The 19934-nt window shown below is 47.3% G+C and overlaps 1 protein-coding gene across 2 annotated transcripts in view; it reads right to left on the bottom strand.

The window, feature by feature from the left end:
- Window positions 1-19934, bottom strand: part of ACACB (acetyl-CoA carboxylase beta) — a 121667-nt gene that overhangs the window by 5523 nt on the left and 96210 nt on the right. For both annotated transcript variants that reach the window (XM_082640282.1, XM_082640283.1), the window contains 14 exons: window positions 19660-19815; window positions 18584-18787; window positions 16830-16985; window positions 13593-13715; window positions 13006-13275; window positions 11964-12061; window positions 10798-10918; window positions 8807-8917; window positions 7796-7939; window positions 6398-6518; window positions 4717-4813; window positions 2773-2869; window positions 1252-1387; window positions 82-259 (listed from right to left, as the gene is read on the bottom strand). In XM_082640282.1, coding sequence (XP_082496408.1) covers window positions 82-259; window positions 1252-1387; window positions 2773-2869; window positions 4717-4813; window positions 6398-6518; window positions 7796-7939; window positions 8807-8917; window positions 10798-10918; window positions 11964-12061; window positions 13006-13275; window positions 13593-13715; window positions 16830-16985; window positions 18584-18787; window positions 19660-19815 — 2012 coding nt within the window. The remainder of the gene's footprint in view (window positions 1-81; window positions 260-1251; window positions 1388-2772; window positions 2870-4716; window positions 4814-6397; window positions 6519-7795; window positions 7940-8806; window positions 8918-10797; window positions 10919-11963; window positions 12062-13005; window positions 13276-13592; window positions 13716-16829; window positions 16986-18583; window positions 18788-19659; window positions 19816-19934) is intronic.

Genomic DNA, 19934 nt, shown 5'->3' with positions numbered 1-19934 from the left:
AGTGGCTCAAAGGTGATGAGGCCTAAGGACTGGGAGTGAGAACAAGAAAAGGCTAAGGTGGGTTGGGGGTGGCGCACCCACCTGCTCTCTTTGTCCGCGTATACTTCTATGCACAGTGGGTTGATGGAGGTGTCCATGACCGCCCAGGAGCCTCCCCGGAGCTCCGCGCAGGGTGGGATGTAGATCAGGATAGGTTGTTTGTACTTCCGGAGGCCATCCACGATGTAGGCTCCAAACTTCAGCACCTGGTCGTACATGTCTGAAAAGCAAGGCAGCCACCCGGTGAGGTGGCTGCAGGCCCCAGTCTTCACTGTCCTGGGGGTTCTGGGAGAGTGTGGTCAGCTGGGAGGCTGTACAGTGCTACGGAAAGACTCTCACTGGGCCGAGAGGCAGGAACCGGCCCAGGCACAGATTGCTCCCTAAGTGCCCACGGGACCTTGGACAGGTCCCCCTCCCTTCCTGGGCCTCAGTGTCCGCACCTGGAAAAGGAGGCACAGAACGATTTCTAAGATTCCTTCCAGCTCTGACTCTGAGATGCACCTGGCCTGTCACACTATTCCCAGAACAGAACCCTCCCCCACAATAACACAGGCCCTTCCCTCCTGTCCACAGGCAGATGGTCCTTATTTTCTACCAAGAGGCATCCATCCAGTACCAGGCACCCTACATGGTAGCAACAGCACCATAACAAAATCCACCATAATCACACTGAGAGTAAACACCGCGTGCCAGTGATGGGCTCAGCGAGTCCTCACCTTGGCCCTTGAGTTGGTCCTATTCTTACTCCCCTCATAGAGGAGGGAAACTGCGGCTCAGAGCAGTCACCCACCCAGCAAGGATTCAGACCAGGTCCACCGGCCCCCGTCCGGCTCTTTCCTCAACATCCCACTGATAGTCACTGTATCTTGAAATGCGCTTGGTGGCTTAAAAAGCACTTGCGTGACTGTCAGGTCCACTGATGCTCACAGCAGCCCCCTGAGGAGGGCAGGCGCCTTCTCCCCATCTTACCAAGTGGGGAGGTGACAGCCCAGGTCACTGGGCAGCTTCCCGGGGCCGCCCCTGCCTCCCCTGCCACTCCTGGTGTGACCGTGACCTCTAGCAAGTCACACCAGGCACCCTCAGTTCCTCAACTGTAAAACGGGCGGCGTTACCTGAATGGCTCAGGGTTGGGGGAGCTGAGCTAAAGTGATGACGGGACCCCGAGGGGGCTGTCCCGAGGCTTCAGGGCACCCACAAGGAAGGCCACTTTACCTTTCATGCCACCGGAGAACCCCCTCCAGTTGGCAAAGATCATGAGGGGCAACTTCTCCCGGTTGAAATCCTGGATGGCCTGGGCTGTCTTGTAGGCCGAGTCTGGGAACCACACCTGGCCTGCCTGCTGGATTATCTGGAACACAGAGTGGCCTGGGTCCGATTCCTCTGTGCAAGGGCAGCCCCGGAACACGGGACGGCCGCCCACACTTCACCCCAGAGGACGGGCAGTCTGATCCAAGTTGGCACCAAGACTGGAGCCAGGGCTCATGGGGAAGGCCCACAGCTCGTCTGTAACCCTCAGACACGTGGCCCTCACGCTGCAGCCCAGGGAGGTTCCTGTTGCCCACTGACAGGCGCCAAGCTAGTAGAGGCCACTGAGTGGGGTCCGAGGACCTGCCCTCTGACTTCTGAACTCCTCCCAGTATGCGGTGTGGCCCACCCTAGAAATAGCAACAGCGATGGGGGCTGGAGGTGGGAGGGATTCCTAGGGACCCGTCATCCTCTGAGGAAGACAGTGCAGAGCACGATGCATCCCACAGAGAGTGCTGCGGCCCCCCCAGGGCCAGGGACTCCCCTGAGTCTCTGAGCTGGAAAGACAGACGTGTGACCACCTAGGACCCACTCTTGTCAGCTGAGCCAGCCAGAACAGCAGCCCCAGCGAAACTACCATGAGATGTCACCTCACACCCGTCAGAATGGCTATCATCAAAAAGTCTACAATAACAAATGTTGGTGAGGATGTGGACGAAAGGGAACCCTCGTACAATGCTGGTGGGAATGTTAATTGGTGCAGCTACTCTGGAAAACAGTAAGGAGGTTTCTCAAAAAGCTAAAAATAGAACTACCATACCATCTGGCACTTCTACTCCTGGGTATACATCCAAAGAAAACAAAAACACTAATTTGAAAAGATACACACACCCCAATGTTCATAGCAGCACTATTTACAATAGCCAAGACATGGAAGGAACCCAAGTGCCCATCAACAGATGAATGGATAAAGAAGATGTGGTATATATATACAATGGAATACTATTCAACCATTAAAAAGAATGAAATTCTGACATTTGCAGCAATGTGGATAGACCTAGAGAATATTATACTTAGTGAAATAAGTCAGAGAGAGAAAGACAAACACAGGATGATACCACTTATATGTAGAATCTAAAAAATAATACAGATGAACATATACGCAAAACAGAAACGGGCTCACAGATAGAAAACAAACTAGTGGTTACCGAAGGTGAAAGGGAAGGCGGGAGGGGCATATTAGGGGTATGGGATTAAGAGATACAAACTGCAATGTATAAAATAGATAAGCAACAAGGATCTATTGTATAGCACAGGGAACTATAGGCATTATCTTGTAATAACTTTTAATGGAGCATAATCTGTAAAAATGCTGAATCACTGTGCTGTACACCTGAAATGAATATGATAATGTAAGTAAACTACACTTCAATTAAAAAAAAAAAAAAAAAACACGAAAATAGCAGCCCCAACTCCCTGGCCCCTAACCTTGGCCTCGGAATCCAGGTTGGCAGGATCTGCGGGCACAGCCAACTCCACTGTCCGTGTCTCTGCAGCGATCACTCCGACGGGGATCCCCCCCAGCCTGCAAGGTGGAGCACAAGGGAACTGGGGCGCTGGGCAGCATCCCAGGCAGATTCGGGGACCGGTGAGTCCAGCCAGCCCGAGCTGATATTCTACATGTGATATTCTACGGGCATATGGGCTGGGTCCTGGGTGGCCGGGACGAGGGCATACAGAAGAGAGTGCTGTTTTCAGTCTGGCAGGTTATTCTACCGGAAGGCAAAGCAGCAGCCCCAAAGCAGTGAAAAGCCTCACAAACTAACTAGCAGGCTGGCAAGGCAAGGTCCTTTGGGTGCCCTTGTTGGGGCAACAGCAGCCACGCTTGTGGGAAGGGCCAGGCCAGTGCAGGGACGGGAGCAGCACTGTCCACTAGAACTTTCCATGATGATGGCCACGTTCTCTATCTGCCTGACCAGTGTGGCAGCCGTGAGCTGCACGTGACCACTGCATTTGGAATGCGGCAGGGATGGCGGAGGAACTGAATGTGTGTCACGCTCTTTCACTGTAACTCATCTGAATTTGAACTGTCACGTGTGGCCAGCAGCTACCACGGTGGACAGCGTGGGTCCAGACACCACGTCATATCTGGAAAAGGGCTGAGGGATGCTGAGCCTGAAGGAGCTTCAGTCGTGGGGAGTCCGTGGCATCAGTATCTATCACCGCTTACCACTGGCTGCCCCCAGCCACATGCAGCACTTAATTACTCTCATCTACACTCCCAACACTTGTATGAGGCAGGTTTGGGGACAGCAGTCTTCAAATAAAGAGCTTCCTTATGGAGGGAGGAGTGATTTCATCTCATGTTTAAAAAACATATTAAAAAAAAACAACACAGAGAAGCAGCTAACGTCCAATACTAGGCTTAGTGTTTTCACAGTTATTGCAGGGAGGTAAATAATAACAATAATGACAGTGATGGTAGCTGCTGCCACCTGTGGAGCGGTTATGAGTTTTTTAAAAGCTTTTTATCTATTTATGTTTTATTTTTTAATTTTTTGGCTGCATTGTGCGGCATGTGGGATCTTAGTTCCCTGACCAGGGAGCAAACCTGCGCCCCCTGCAGTGGAAGCGTGGAGTCCTAACCACTCGACCTCCAGGGAACTCCTTGTTTATATTTAAGTGCCTAACATATGTCATCTCTTCTAATCATCGCAACAATCCTTCGGGGTGGGGGAGGTGTCGAATTATTACCCCCATTTTACAGATGAGGATGTAAAGGCCCAGAGAGGGTGAATGACAGAGCTCAGGTCCAACTCCAGAACCTGGACTTGAAGCAACTACATCGTGTCAGGAATCTGAGTGGTAAATTATGAGGATGCTGCTTTGGGCTCCATATAAAGAGGAACTTTGGGGCAGCTGGAGTGATCCAAAAAGATAAGGGCTACACCACTGAGGAATGAGAGGCTCAGCTTTCAAAGCATTCAAGCATTTAAGCCTTCTGCCAGCTATGGTCTACGACAGGGGTTCCTGCCTGTGGCCCTCCTGAAATGGGGATTCACAGTTCTGACTGTCTGTGCAGTTTCCGGGGGGAGTACCACCTTCTGATTCCCAAAGGGGTCCATGGCCCCCCCTGGCTAGGGAGCCCTGCCCCAGGGGCAGACACAAGGGGCAAGGGTGCTGGCCCCCAGCAAGAGGTTGGCTGAGATGCCTTCTAAAGCCACAGACAAATCCAGACTTTATGAAGAAGTTCATCATCCAGAAAACCATCCCCCCCTGCCCCCCACTGGTTTTTCTTTCAGAAAATCCTGGGGCCAGGAAGTAAGTGTCCCTTGGGGCCACCTACGAGGAAAGAATCCCTGGCTTTGTACCTGGGAGTCCCAATACCTGGGGAGGCCAGGTGTGTGCTGCCCGCCCCATCCTCAGGGTTACCTTGCTCGTCCCGTCACCACGGTCTGGGCCCAGGGCACCATGATTTCCTTGAAACTGCCCTGGTCGAAGAATCCACTCTGCCAGGATCCCTTCAGGGCTGTGGGCAGAAGCGCAGAAGCCCGGGCCAGGGGCTGGGTTGATAAGGGCCCCCAGCATCCGCCTGGAGGGGCAGACTTCTCTCCCGGCTCTCTAAGGACAGCCTGACCTTGACAGCCCAAATACCTTTTTTCCTGGAAAACTACACAGATACTGACCCTTCCCCCGCCCCCCAACACACCCAACCAGGGCTGCAAAAAATACAGCAAGTCAGGAATTCCATCCATATAGAACATCCAACTATATACATCAACTCCTGTCAAGGCCAAACACAAGGAGACCCTAATCACAGTCTCTGCCTTTTCTTCCCAAGAGGCAAAGGGAGCTGATGGATGCCTTCGGAAGGTAGGATTTCAAGAAGGGACCACCTGCCCCCCAAAACTCATCCCTGACATGGTGGCTGCAGCTTCAAAATCATTTAACTGGGAAGAAAGTGTTCAATTTTAGAGAGACAGAGACAGAGAGAGAGAGAGAGAGAGACAGAGACAGAGACAGAGAATGAATATGATGATGTCAATTGCAGCCTGGAGAGGACGTGGTGCCAGGAATCCACACCACGGTGTAAATGACTGCAGTTTGGACACGCGGTGCCAGGTAGCATGAGAGATCTCAAGTTGCAGGAGTGGGAGGTTGGGCTTCTCGGAACAAAGCAGCCCAACCTCAGTGTCTGCCTGGGGGCTGGCCCGACTAGCTGGAGAAAACTGTCAGTAATATATCAGGCAGTTTTTAAAAATCAAGACAAAGCCAGTGCTCGCAGGCGAGAAAGCCCAAGAGAAATGGCAGAGGGAGAAGCAGGGCACGGGGCTTCTTTTGCTGGCAGGGCCTGGCACGCTCCTGGCAGCACGTCCCCTGCCCCACAAAGCTGGATGGGGAGGCCAAGTTCTAAAGGGGACAGCGTGTGAAATTCTAGACTCGGGATTGTGGTAACGGGGGTGGCTCAGCTTTCCTGTTCTGGTTGCTCCGAATGTAATCAAATACTTCCAGGAGGCCTACGTGTCCCTTTCAGAGAAAGAGAGAGAGAGAGAGAGAGAGAGAGAGAAAGCGAGAGAGAAAGAATTGTGTGTGTGAAAGCATGTGGGTGCACACGGGTGTGTTTGAACATGTGTGTGCACATCTATCCACGTGAATCTGCAAACGTGGGCACAGAAGAGGCTAAGTTGCTCGTCCTGAGTAAACTCATGGAGAATTACCTTATTAGGTTTAGCCAAATAGAAAAAGAAAGAAAGAGAGAGGGAGAGAGAGAAGCATTCTTCTCTTTGAAACCCTGATGTCACAGCACCAGAGCTTCCACCTATGTAACCGCATTTGGGGAACTTTGGGGAGGGAGGCCATGACCTCTGCTACCCTGCACCCCCATCCATCAGCTCCAGAAACCGGAGGCTCTTTCCACCCCTTCTTGGTCAATAGCTCAGGAAAAGCTTAGAGAAAAATCTCCATTCCTCCACCCCCTTGGCATTCGATCTCAGGTATATCCCTCTGGGATATCTGACCAAGTAACAGTGCTTCTACCGACACGTTCCTTTATCCCAGGCTCAGAAAAGAAACCCCAAGACCCAGGTCTCAGGCAAAGCCCTTTAGGACTTACTTGGGTGAGGCCTTCCTGCAAGCAACCACCGGGGGTCATAGGGTGAGCGAGATGGTTGGAATTCAATCTCTCTGTCGATGGGGTCAGTGGGTGTGATGATTGGGACTGGGCTGCGATTATCCTAGAAAAGAAAGCCAGGTCTCCAACTTAGTCCTCTGTGCTTGTCAATAACATCTGCAGTCTGCTCTATGCCCTCCTCTCTTCCTCTGGTGGTGATGCCTGGTTACATGACAGAAGCCCAACCCCAAATAGCTCATCATCACATTTATGAGTAGCATTTGGTGAGGGGCCTAGTAAACGCCGGGCTCTACACATCATGTCACTTAACCATCATGATAACACCCTGGGGTGGGTGCTATTGTTATTCCCATTTCACAGATGAGGAAACCGAGGCTCAAAAAGATTAAGAGATGGTCTTGAGGTCTCATGACTACGGAGGAGGAAGCCAAGAATCAAATCGAGCCTGACTGCAAAGCTTGAGGATTCTCTGTTGTCCAATGTTACCTCTTTTGATGAGAGGAAACGCCACCTTTTTTTTGTTGTTGTTAGAGAACAGCCTTTTATTCTGTTTGTTCAGGCCCCAACCATCGACTATTCCCTCAGAGAATTTACAATGACACGGAAATAGTACAGAGGTGATTTTTTTGGTAAATTAAGTATAAACTATTTCCCTGGGTATAAAGAGGATATTTAGCAATTAACTTTCTGAGTTGTGGGATTAACAAACAAAGAGTTAAAAATAAATATTAAAGTTGCTGATGTTTGACATTAAAATTCAAAGCACCTTGTGTGTAAAATTCTAGCTGTATTATCTCAGGGTAATTCGTTTGCTAGTAATTGTCATACAGGATGGCATGTGCATTTTAGAGGCTTGTTTCCACTCACTTACTGGCCATATTACCTTGGACAAGGTACTGCATTTCTTTAAATCTCAATTTCCTTATCTGTAAAGTGGTAATAATAACAGCAGCTCTCCCATAGGGCTGTTGTGAGGATTTAACAACATTATGAAGATAAAGGGCTTCACATAATGACTTTAGTAAGTGCTCAGTAAATATTAGTGATGACTCTTAAATCTTGGTCTTGGTGTAGGAGTTGTAAGAACTCTATTTTGTTTTTAAATTCATTAAATACATCATTCCACATTTAACACATGTCCATCCACATTGAAATTGCCACCTCTTTCTAAAGGATTGACAGAGAGCATCCTTACAATGGCATAAAAAAAAAGCAAAGAACAGCAAGTACAGGGCTTGGTATCAGAGAGGGAAGGAGGGAGGAATAAAGAAAAATGAAACCCAGCCACATCTTCAGTGCTCCCTGCTCCCCACACCACCTGGCAAATGAACTTGACAACAGAGTCTTCCAGGCTCTTAGGTACAGGGGGGGATACTGTACCTTTGGCATATAGGACAGCCACTCCAGGATGGTACAAACACCCTCGAAGTCATCTGGCACGGTGACATGGGAGACACCATTGTAATGCATGATCTGCACGCCGCCCAGCTGGTTGTTGGATGTGTAAACCTCTCTGCCCAGGACCTGCTTTGACATGGCAGGGTTAGCAAGGTTCTGCCTGGCCCGGGGCCCTTCCACCTGTTCGGAAGTCATCTCCCTCGGTGGTCCTCAACCCTGGCTGCATGTTAGAATCATCTGGGAGCTTCCAAAAGTCCCGATGCCCCGGCTGTACCCAGACCGATTACATCAGAATCTTTGGTATTTTCTTTTTTAACTTCCAGAAAATTCCAATATGTAGCACAATTTGAGAACCAGTGAGCCAGCTGATTACTCTAGTCAACTCCAAAGCAAAACCCTACCTAACATTTCTGATGCAGCAGGTCTGCAGTGTGGCCTGAGAATTTGCATTTTCATGTGATCCCAGGTGATGCTGCCAGTTCAGGGGCCAGACTTTGAGATCCTCAGTGGGATTTTAGCAGATATTATGTTATGGAGGCTTTACAGCAATGTGGAAAACATTTTAATACAGTGAAAAAAGTTGAATGAAACTGCACTTACTAGGAGTCTAACCATGTTAAGATATAAGACGAGAGGAAAATACACCAAAATTATAGAAGGAGCAAAATTACTTTTTGGGGGGCTCTTTTTCCAATTTTCTGCAATGTGTAATGCCATTTTAATAATTTTTAACATTTCAAAAATATTTAAAAATTTAAATTACAGTAATACAGAGTTAGTTCCACCAGAAGAGCCTAATATATATACATATTTTTGGGGGCTCATAAGAGGCCCATATAACGGCAAAATGGAAAAACAGCTCTTACATCAGTAGGCATGAAACTGGTTTCATGTTGAGAAAAATCCCCCATCGGGGACACTGGGAAAGTTAAAATGACCCCTCCCCCACCCCGCCCCTACATGTCCACTCCCCAGTGGCCCCTTCAAGGTCACCTTGTTGAGAGCCATTGCCCCTGTCAGGATGATGTGGGAATTCTCCACCTGGATCACTCGCTGGCCCAGCCTCACCAGGTAGGCCCCGATCCCAAGGGCTCGGCAGGTCACCTGTGGAGACAGGATCCCTCCTGCATTCCCCAGGGCCACGTGCCCCACCTCCCACAGTGGGGACAGCCCAGGGACCCGCTGGGCACCAATGGAAGCTAAGCTTGGCCACTGGCAACCTGATTAGAGGCCAAACAGCGTGACACAAGCCTTCCTTCAGGGTGCCTGACCTCGGCCTCCTAACCAGAAAGAATGGGGTTAGCAAAGAAGAGTGTTGTAAAGACAGCAGAAGTGGAATGTTCTGGTTCTTGCTTCAAGAGGAATGTCTGTGGCTCTTCTGAGCTTGGTCACTCCTGAGACATTGCAGCCGTTCACACAACCAAACGAGGCCTAGGAGGGCATGAGAAACTGGAAAAATCCGAGCGAGGTCTGTACCGAGTTAACAGTATTGTGTCAACGTCAATGTTCCAGTTTTGATCACGTCCAATGGTTATACTGTCATGGGGGAAGCTGGGTGATGGGTATATAGGACCTGCCTATGCTATCTCGTATCTGGTGTGTCCTAAACTATTTCAAAATAAAAAGACATACAGGCAGATCTCGTTTTACTGCACTTAACGGATATTGCTTTTCTTTTTTTTTTATAACAAACCTAAGGTTTCTGGCAACCCTGCGTGTTAGATGATGGTTAGCATTTTCTAGCAATAAAGGATTTTTAAATTAAGGTGTGTACATTTTAAAAAAACATTAATGCTATTGCACACTTAACAGACTACAGTATAGTGTAAACATAACTTTTACATGGACTGAGAAACCAAAAAATCCATGTGACGTTTATTGCTATATCCACTTTATTACAACATTTGCTTTACAGTAGAGGTCTGGAACCAAACCTGCAACATCTCTGAGGTGTGCCTGTCTGTATATATATAAATAAAAGATACATATATGTTTATATATTTTTGGAATATATAAAAATATACATATCTTTTTATAAAAATATTTTGGAATATGTAAATATATGCATAAATCTTTTTATTTTGATATATATATGAAACGTATTTAAATGACATCTAGAAAACAAGCCTAAGGAAGACACTCATGGCCAACATCTTCCACCTTGGAAACTGACGATACAACACCGAAGGTAAAAATCATATCTTGAGTGACAGTTTACCATTGAAAAGTACTATTACTACGACTCTACCAGAAACAGAAAATATTTTTGAAAAGGCCAAACTGGGGAGCGGGAAGAGAGTCATTTAGTACCAGTTAAAATCAGACAAAAGTTCTTCTAAGTACTCAGTACCTTTTAAATAAGAGGTGATTGGCCCCTGATTCAAACCAAACAACTCTAACAAGATTTTCTTTTTTGTGTGGTACGCGGGCCTCTCACTGTTGTGGCCTCTCTCGTTGCGGAGAACAGGCTCCGGACGCGCAGGCTCAGTGGCCATGGTTCACGGGCCCAGCCGCTCCGCGGCATGTGGGATATTCCCAGACCGGGGCACGGACCCGTGTCCCCTGCATCGGCAGGCAGACTCTCAACCACTGCGCCACCAGGGAAGCCCTAACAAGATATTTTTGAGATAACTATTCAAACTGAACCCAAACTGTGTTCTGATGATATTAAAGAATTGCCATTGATACTGTTGGGTGTAACAGTACTGTGGTTATGTTTTTAAAAAATGAGGAGGGAGCATTAATCTAGTAAAGATCCACATTGGGGTACTTACAGATGGAAAGATATAAGTGGAGTTTGCTTTAAAATATTCCAGAACAGGGGAGCAGAGGGACTGGGGACGTAGGAATGGTTACACGTAGATAACCGTTGGAGCTGGTGGTGAGTACATAGGGCTCATTAGCAATTCTCTTTGCCTTCTTGACTATTTTAAAGTTTCTATAATAAAAAGTTGAGACGGAAAAGAAAATAGGAGGGGACTCACCAAGCTGATGGTGACAATCTCATCATAATCCAGGGAGGTCTCCCCAGCAATCATGCCTGAGCCCCTCAGATTCTCTACGCCCAGGCCATCCTCTTTCCCAATGATATCCGTGATGACATACCTTCAAGAACCAAATGCGAGTTAAACACTGAGCTCTAGCCCAGAAAAATCCAAGACTGATGCGTTTCCCAAGGACCCGAGGAAGGAAGGCTAAGCAAGGTGAGGGACTGGAAAGTGATAAAGCAGCCAGAGGTGAGATGAAGGCAGGGGTCTAGGCCCCTGATGACTGGCCCTAAAGTTTCTAGAAGGGCACGTACAGCATTGATAATCATCACCCCTCCAACCAAAGATAAAGTTTGCCTGTTCAGAGGCTGTCCTAACGAAATGTCATCCCACCCTGCATTCCTCCAGAAGCAATCTAGAATAGCCTTTGGTCTACAGAGACATGGGGGTGTACAAGGAGAAGCCACTTGGTTCATAATCAATCAATCAAGATTCCACGGCCATATAGGTACACTGTACAGCCTAACCCATTAGGGACTCACAAGGCATTTCAGTGCATTAAATGTTCTGAGAAGGCCTGCAATAAAGATGCTTGTTGGATCTCATTTAACCCAGTGTTTCCCAAACTTACTTGACTATGGAAAATTTTCACTTCCTCCCATCCTCCCAAATCACCAACTAACATTCCAGGGAACTCAGCCTGGGAAATTCTGATTTAAATCAGAATCTGATTTTAAAAACCCACAACCTTCCCTGGAAAAGACAGCCGGTACTGCCCTTGACGTTCTCACGGAGCAGGCCCCCCCTGCATCTTCCCAGCTCACCAAATCACTGCTGGGTCAGTTTGGCTAATTTGGTCACAAATTGTGAACCTGTAGCTCTGGGGACACTGTGGGAATCCAACCTAATTCTCCTTGCACGATGCGTTATTTTTGTGAAGGGCGTGCCTCATTTTGGGATGACAAGGATGGGCTCACCCTAAAGGATGCCCCAGGTGTCGGAGCTATCAGTGCCCCCCGTGGAGCTCGGGGGTCCCACTGTACAAACACTACCACCTGCTTGACATACTGTCACAAGCCCAGAAGCGAAAGAGGGAGATTCCCCTGGGAGTAGCTGAAATTAACCACAGGCAAAATGAAGGAGCTGCCTGGTAAGTTATTTACCTGGATTCTCCTTCTTCCTCGATGTGTTTACAATGGACGGAGTTCAGGGAGCTGATTGTGGTGTAGTCTTGGGGAGTCAGGTACAGGTATTTAATTCCCTTAAAAATATATACTTCAGTAAGGCTATGAGTCCAGCTTCCTGCACTCAACAGCCACTGTTTTGTTTTGTTTTAATGTCAACACAGTGTTGGGTGGGCGGGGGGCGGGGTGTTAATAACACCATGTTAATAACAGTCACCTGTCTGATGTTAATACCATGTTAATAACAGCAAGAAACTGAAGGTCTGCTCTGTGCTTTCCACTGGTCCTTACAACACAACCTCACTTTCTTCCTGGGCTCTCTGATTTAATGTTTTTTAATCATCTTTTCATTCTCTTTCCCCTACGGAGCTTTTTTTTCTTAATGCCAACACCGCCCCCAATAAAATTTTATTGTAGATATATTGTTTATGTAATGTGTGTATGTATGTATACATATATATGTGTGTGTATGCTTTTTACATGAAAAGAATAATTTTTGCCCCCTTGGAGGGGGCAATACCACCCCCTCGGCGGGGGCAATACCACCCCCTCGAGAACTCATGCTCCGGCTGCAAAGAATGACTCTGTCCCCTGCATTTTCACATCACAAGATGTATGCTTTTCTCTATTCATTTTGCTTTTTATGGTAGCTGGTGTCTCTAGGTCCCCTGGATGATTTTTAAGAACTTCCTGAGGCCAGGGATTATGTTATCATTCACAGTTGCATCCTCGGTGTGCACTGCGTTCCAAGAGATGCTCAGTATGTATTAACTCTGTGTTGACATAAAAAATAACTTTTTTTCATTATTGTCCCCTTAAGGATCCCATTTAGACCTTTTTTCCTAATCGTCACCCCCTCCCATGAAATTTTAATGCCTGTTTATGTACTTCATGGATATCTATGCTGTCTACACAAAGAGCAAAAAGATTTTTTCCGCCCCCTTGGAGGTGCTGTCAACCCCACAGAAAATACAACATGAGCTTAGTGCAGTCACACCGCCACCCCAGCTTTATGACGTACCTTGTGGGGGTCTTCCCGGTCCACCCAAGCCACCTGGAACATGTGTTTGATCTCCTCCGCAAGGCCGATACGGGCCCCACTGTTGGCAGCGAGGTAGATTTTGGGGATGCCCTCTGCCCGGGCCATCTCGGATGCCCGCAGGTACAGAAGGTCTTCTCCAAGGCCAAAGGATCCTATCCGGAAGGTGATGTCATTGCTGATGAGGATAACGTCGCGCCCTTCTGGGTACTCGAGGGTCTTAAACCTCATTTTGAAGGCCACCATGCCCACCTGGCGAGGACACGAATGCATGAGAAAACGGGCTTGTTTCTTCAGGAGGAATTTATTTATTTTTGGCCACACTGCACAGCATGCAGGACCTAAGTACCCCGACCAGGGATTGAACCCATGCCCCCTGCAGTGGCAGTACAGGGTCTTAACCACTGGACCGCCAGGAAAGTCCCCCAGGAGGAAATTTTTTTAAAGGGTGATTCCGGCCAGGGGCTGGGCTCTGTGAGTTTTTTTTTTTTTTTAATTTTATTGAAGTATAGTTGATTTACAATGTTGTGTTCATTTCTTCTGTACAGCAAAGCGACTCAGTTCTTTACCTCATTTCCTCCAGGAAGTCGGTTCATCTCCACCAGCTGGCCCTGCGGGTCCAGCACTAGTTCGGTGTATGTCAGGATGTCTTTGGGGTACTTGTCCGGGGAACCCCACATTTTAAAAAGAGCCTACAGAGAGGACAGGAAAGAGAAAAACCTGAAGTCATCAGCAAGGAGGTACATTTTCTACTGCTTTCTCTCTTTTTCAATCATGAACTATTTAAAGCATACATGCAGAAAAATAAATACCCAAGCACCTATCTCATGGATCTGTCAAATCATAATTTTTCCATAGTAGCTTAAGATTTTTTGAGAGAAATAAGAAAAATGCAGTTGAAGTCCCTGGTGTACCCCTCCCCATCCCATTCCCATCCCTCCTCCCCCCTGCTCCCCTCAGGTAACTATTATCCTGAATTACTGTCCATCAGTCCTCTGTATGCTTTTACATTTTTATTTCATCATATGTGCAGACATTTAAAACACAGCATTGGGCTTCCCTGGTGGCGCAGTGGTTGGGAATCTGCCTGCCAATGCAGGGGACACGGGTTCAAGCCCTGGTCCGGGAAGATCCCACATGCCACGGAGCAACTAAGCCTGTGCATCATAACTACTCAGGGTGTGCTCTAGAGCCCACGAGCCACAACTACTGAGCCCGCGTGCCACAACTACTGAAGCCCGTGTGCCTACAGCCCATGCTCCGCAACAAGAGGAGCCACCGCAAGGAGAAGACTGCGCACCACAACGAAGAGTAGCCCCTGCTCGCCGCAACTAGAGAAAGCCCGCGTGCAGCAACGAAGACCTGATGCAGCCAGAAATAATTAAAAAAAAAAACCTTCTAGTCTTAGTTTATTAAAAGCTTTTATTATAAATAGATACTATCTTTTCAAATACATTTTTTGCACCTATTGAGAAATTTAAGGTCTTTCTTAATCTATTAACATGGTAAACTATAGACTTCCTAATACCATACAAGCTGTCACAAGATAAATACTACTTAGTCTAAATTAAAACAAAAATCATTACTGGTTTTCATTTGCTAATATTTTAATTATGATTCGTGTCTGTGTTCATAAATGAGATACTAAATTTCCTTTCTCCTAATGTTCTTATCTTGGATTAATAATAAAGTAATAATAACCTGATAAAATGAGTTAAGAAGCATTCCCTTTGTTTTTTCTATTCTCTAAACAGTTTGTATACAAAGGGAATTATCTGTCCCTTGAAGGTTTGACAACAATTGTTGTAAAACTGTCTAGGACCAATTTTAGTAGATGGGTGTTTCTGACCTACGAATTCAATTTCATTAATGCTTTTTTTCAAATTTATTTATTTATGGCTGCTTTGGGTCTTCGTTGCGCGTGGGCTTTCTCTAGTTGCAGCGAGTGGGGGCTACTCTTTGTTGCTGTGCACGGGCTTCTCATTGCTGTGGCTTCTCTCGTTACGGAGGACAGGCTCTAGGCACGCAGGCTTCAGTAGTTGTGGCTTGAGGGCTCTAGAGCACAGGCTCAGTAGTTGTGGCGCACGGGCTTAGTTGCTCGCAGCATGTGCGATCTTCCCGGACCAGGATTCGAACCCGTGTCCCCTGCATTGGCAGGCGGATTCTTAACCACTGTGCCACCAGGGAAGTCCCTGTCTGGGCCCAATTTTAGTGGATGGATTTTTTTTTTTTTTTTTTTTTCCCGTACGCGGGCCTCTCACTGTTGTGGCCTCTCCCGTTGCGGAGCACAGGCTCCGGACGCGCAGGCCCAGCGGCCATGGCTCACGGGCCCAGCCGCTCCGCGGCATATGGGATCCTCCCAGACCGGGGCACGAACCCGTATCCCCTGCATCGGCAGGCGGACTCTCAACCACTGCGCCACCAGGGAGGCCCTGGATGGATGTTTTTGAACTATTAATTCAATTTCAATGTATAATCTATTTACATTTTCTACTTCTTCTTGAGTCAGTTTTGATAAGATATATTTTTCTCAGAAATTTTCATGTTTTCAAATTTATGGGTTGTCCACCTTACTCTGTTTCTTTATCTAAAAGAAAGTGGATGGATTTATTCCTGATTTGTCTGTTTCTTATTCCTACGGCCTGTGACTTCTGAGGCAAAAGGATACAGACAATGACATTCTCAATTATAAGAGTTTCCATTTATTAAGCATCTACTGAATACTTCATATATACTTCTTACCACAATCTGGGGAAGTAGGTAATATTATTAGCCTCATTTTACAGAGGAGGAAAGTGAGGCCCAGAGAGGTGAAGGAACTTGCCCAGGGACACACAGGAAGCAAAGGACAAATTTGGAACTCAGGCCCAGGCCTTACTGACCCTAAACGGCAGCTTTTCCTACTATCCTGCATCTCCTATGCCTAAAGTACACTGATGCTTTCCTGCGGACAGTAGAAGTCCACGACCTCAGTTTCATGAACGTCATTCACAAGGCAATGGAGAAGATGTACACAGGCACCCCATATCACCAATGCCAGTGTGCTCAGTCTCCTTGAAAGGCCCTTCTACGTAAGAAAAATAAAGGCATGGAAAGCATACTTGAAGGAAATACACTAAAATGTTACTGCAGTCCTCAATGGTAGACAAGTGATTACCTATGAGTGAAATTTTATTTGCTTATTCCTATTTTTCTGTATCCAGTGTATATTTAATAATCATAAAAACATAAAACATTATTTTTTTAAGTAGACCAAAAAGTCCTCAAAGGCAGTGACCCCATCCTCTTCCTCATGGTCTCTCTACCCTTAGAATGGTTCCTGGCATGTAGCCAGCACTTAATATAAGCATTAAAAAGACCAGAAGGGAGTGGTGAGCAATGTGTCTCTAGTACGTGGGACAAGGAGTCACTTTTTCCTTCTTTTCACTCTCCTTTACCTTCCAAAGTTTCTATATTATATTCCTTTTTATCACTGGGATGAAATTAGGTTTGTTTTAGAAAAATATACTATGATGTCATTCTCAATATTAGTTTCTTTTCCTTCATGAATACTGTGTTCTTTAGAGTGGGGTCTTCAGAAGAGCAACTAAGGGGAATTCCCTGGCGGTCCAGCGGTTGAGACTTTGTGCTTTCACTGCCGTGGGCCCAGGTTCAACCCCTGGTCAGGGAACTAAGATCCCCCAAGCCGCACGGTGTGGCCAAAAAAAAAAAAAAAAAAAAAGAGTAACTAAGGATGGGGGGTGTGGATGCCAGTGGAGTCTCTAAGGGGACCCTGGGCAGTGCTGAGTCTCAGCCTCAGGACTTGCCTGCCTGAACATTTCTGGGAAGTCATACACATAGGTGGTACCCAGGGACTGGGCCTGGAATCGCTTAGCCTGGAGCAGATCCTTGGTGACGTAGGGAGTATTGATCAGCATCCCGTGCTGGGGCCCTTGTTTGTCGCCGAAGGAGTGAAACATGATCTGGACCAGAAAGAAAGAAAAACAGAGAGTGAGGAGGGCAAGTCTCAGAGAACCACACTCCTGCCCAACTTATTTCTTCCCAGTCCTCAGTGAAAATGCAATGAGGGAATACTACTCAGCCAGAACAAAGAATGAAACAACGCCATTTGCAGCAACATGGATGGACCTAGAGATTATCATGCTAAGCAAAGAAAGTCAGAAACAGAAAGGCGAATACCATATGATATCACTTATATGTGGAATCTAACATATGACACAAAGGAACTTTTATGAAACAGAAACAGACCCACAGACATAGAGAATAGACTGGTGGTTGTGAAGGGGGAGGGTGTGTGGGAGAGGGACGGACTGGGAGTTTGGGGTTAGTAGGTGCAAGCTATTATATATAGAATGGATAAACAAGGTCCTAGTGTACAGCACAGGGAACTATATTCAGTATTCTGTGATAAACCATAATGAAATAGAATATTAAAAAAATAATGTGGGCCTCCCTGGTGGCGCAGTGGTTGGGAGTCCGCCTGCCGATGCAGGGGATACGGGTTCGTGCCCCGGTCTGGGGGGATCCCATATGCCGCGGAGCGGCTGGGCCCGTGAGCCACGGCCGCTGGGCCTGCGCGTCCGGGGCCTGTGCTCCGCAGCGGGAGAGGCCACAACGGTGAGAGGCCCGCATACCGCAAAAAAAAAAAAGGAAAAAAAAAAAAAATAATAATGTGTATATATATATGTATAACTGAATCACTCTGCTGTATAGCAGAAATTAACACAACATTGTAAATCAACTATATTTCAATAAAAAATGCAATGAGGGGAAGCATAGCATGTATCACATAACAAAGTGAGTGCCCGGGAGAGTAATCTTCTCTTCTCTGCCACTGTGGGAAACAGATGTGGAGACACAGCTCCAAAACTGTAATTATCATACTGCTCACACACACACACACACACACACACACACACACACGCCAAACAAACCAGAGTGCATGTAAAAGTTGGTGAAACCCAAATAAAGTCTGCATTTGAGTTAATAGACTTGTCAAGACAGGAAGTGGACCAGTGTCAACTTCCTGTCTTGACAATGTCTCTGGTTAAAAAAGATGCTATCATTGGGGAAAGCTGGGTGAAGGGTACATGAGTATCCTCTGTCCTAAATTTTCTCCTCTGTGCTATTTTTGCAACTTTTTGAGAGTCTTTAAGTGTTTCAAAATAAAATTATTATATATATACATGTAATCTACTACATGTATATATAGTAGTCAATAGGAAATTTGATTCATTTTACAAAAGTCTACTCCAAAACACGGTTGGGGAAAATACCATTTCCCTAACTGAACTAACTTGGGAACTGTATTATAATCAGCCGTAATATTCCACATCTTATCCCAAACCTGGTTCTAGACTGGATTAAACTTTGGATTCATTCTCCTTCCCAGAGGAATGAACAACTGGGATTCAGAAGCTAACACGTTTATCATAAAACTCAGAGGAGCAGCCCCAATCTGACACAGCAAAGCTTCCAAGTGCCGTTTTACTCTACATCTTGCTCTCCGGGCAGCCTGCCTCCACCTTGACTTGACTTCTGTGAGCCAGCCCGGCCTTACGTTTCCAGATCTGGGGTCGGTCACTTCTTTGTAGAGGCTGATGTCCAGGTAGTAGCCTGACTCGTTGGTGATGAACAGGCGGATGGGAATGGCGCGGTCGGTAGTGGTCTGGCGGATGTTGATCTTGACCTCAGCCTGGAGCACGCGGAGTTTCCACAACCGGCCGCCGTAGCGCATCACCATGGACCGCACGGACTCCTCAATCTACCACAAACCACAGCAATTCAATTTCAGGACCCATTCCGCACACACTCGTAACAGTTCTAGCTCTGATGATAACACGAAGATGAGATATACTGAAGGCAAAAGGCACTGCATGTATGTAGCAGAGCAATACGTAGCATGTAGCCATTAACTATAAGCTGATGATAATCAAAGGTATCATGCTAAGCATTTAAGCTCATTATCTCACTCCGTCCCCATAATTACTCAGAGAGGCTGGTATTTTTGTCCCCCACTGACAGATGTGGAAACTGAGGCTGGTAAGAGCTAGTGCCCCTATGTTACTCTGTCTTTCTCTCCATCATGCATCCCAAGCCTATGCATTTTCTCTTCAAGGAAGTATGTAAACTGGTGGAGCTGGGGAATCAGCATGGGCCTCTGCACCCCACACATGCCAAGCTGATGGACTAGAACTTCTTTCATCCAGAATCACCACCACAAACTCTGCCTGCTCGTGAAGAACCAGCCAATGGAGAATGGCTGAGCCACAGACCTCAGGTTCTCACCCCCCTTCCCCCACCCACATGCAGCCCCCAACAGAGCCTGGAACTAGGGAGAGGACAAACTTTTGTTTTGCAAAGGACATTTTGGGCATCTGTGTCTTCCGAAACGTGAAGCGTGCCCACGGAGGGGGAACATCCTTAGGGACAGTCCTAAGGGTGGTGGCTGAGAAACGGTTCTAGAATTAATCGATGGAAGGTTTGTTCTCCACCTGCAGCAAGTGAGGCTCAGACACGCACATACGCATCCTGGAGCTCAGGTATCGAGCACCAGGAGACGATACCCTGAAGCAGGAAGGTCCCAGTGAAGGTGAACCTAGAGCCTGGTGAGAGCCCCACCCCCAGAGGTGAGACCTTAGAGGGGTCCATGATGACGGTGGGCACGAAGTTGAGGAAGATGTGGTTGCAGTCGGTGCGCACGCTGGTGTTGTTGAACGCCACCTCCAGCTCGTCCATGGCCTCCAGAAGCAGCCGCTCGCCTTCGTTCTTCAGGTACTCGAAGGAGGCTTCCTGTCAAGGGGGGAGAGGGGTAGCCGCTAGGCCGGGGGCGCAGGGCCCAGAGAGTCAAAGGGAAAGGAGAGCATCCCCCCCCTCCAAAAGGCGTGCCAGGTCAGACGGCAGAGCCCTGC

Source organism: Mesoplodon mirus, assembly GCF_964341445.2.
Source record: "Mesoplodon mirus genome assembly, chromosome: 13".
Lineage (NCBI taxonomy): Eukaryota > Metazoa > Chordata > Mammalia > Artiodactyla > Ziphiidae > Mesoplodon > Mesoplodon mirus.
The sequence above is the reverse complement of the archived record's forward strand: the minus strand, read 5'-3'. Positions and strand labels throughout refer to the sequence as shown.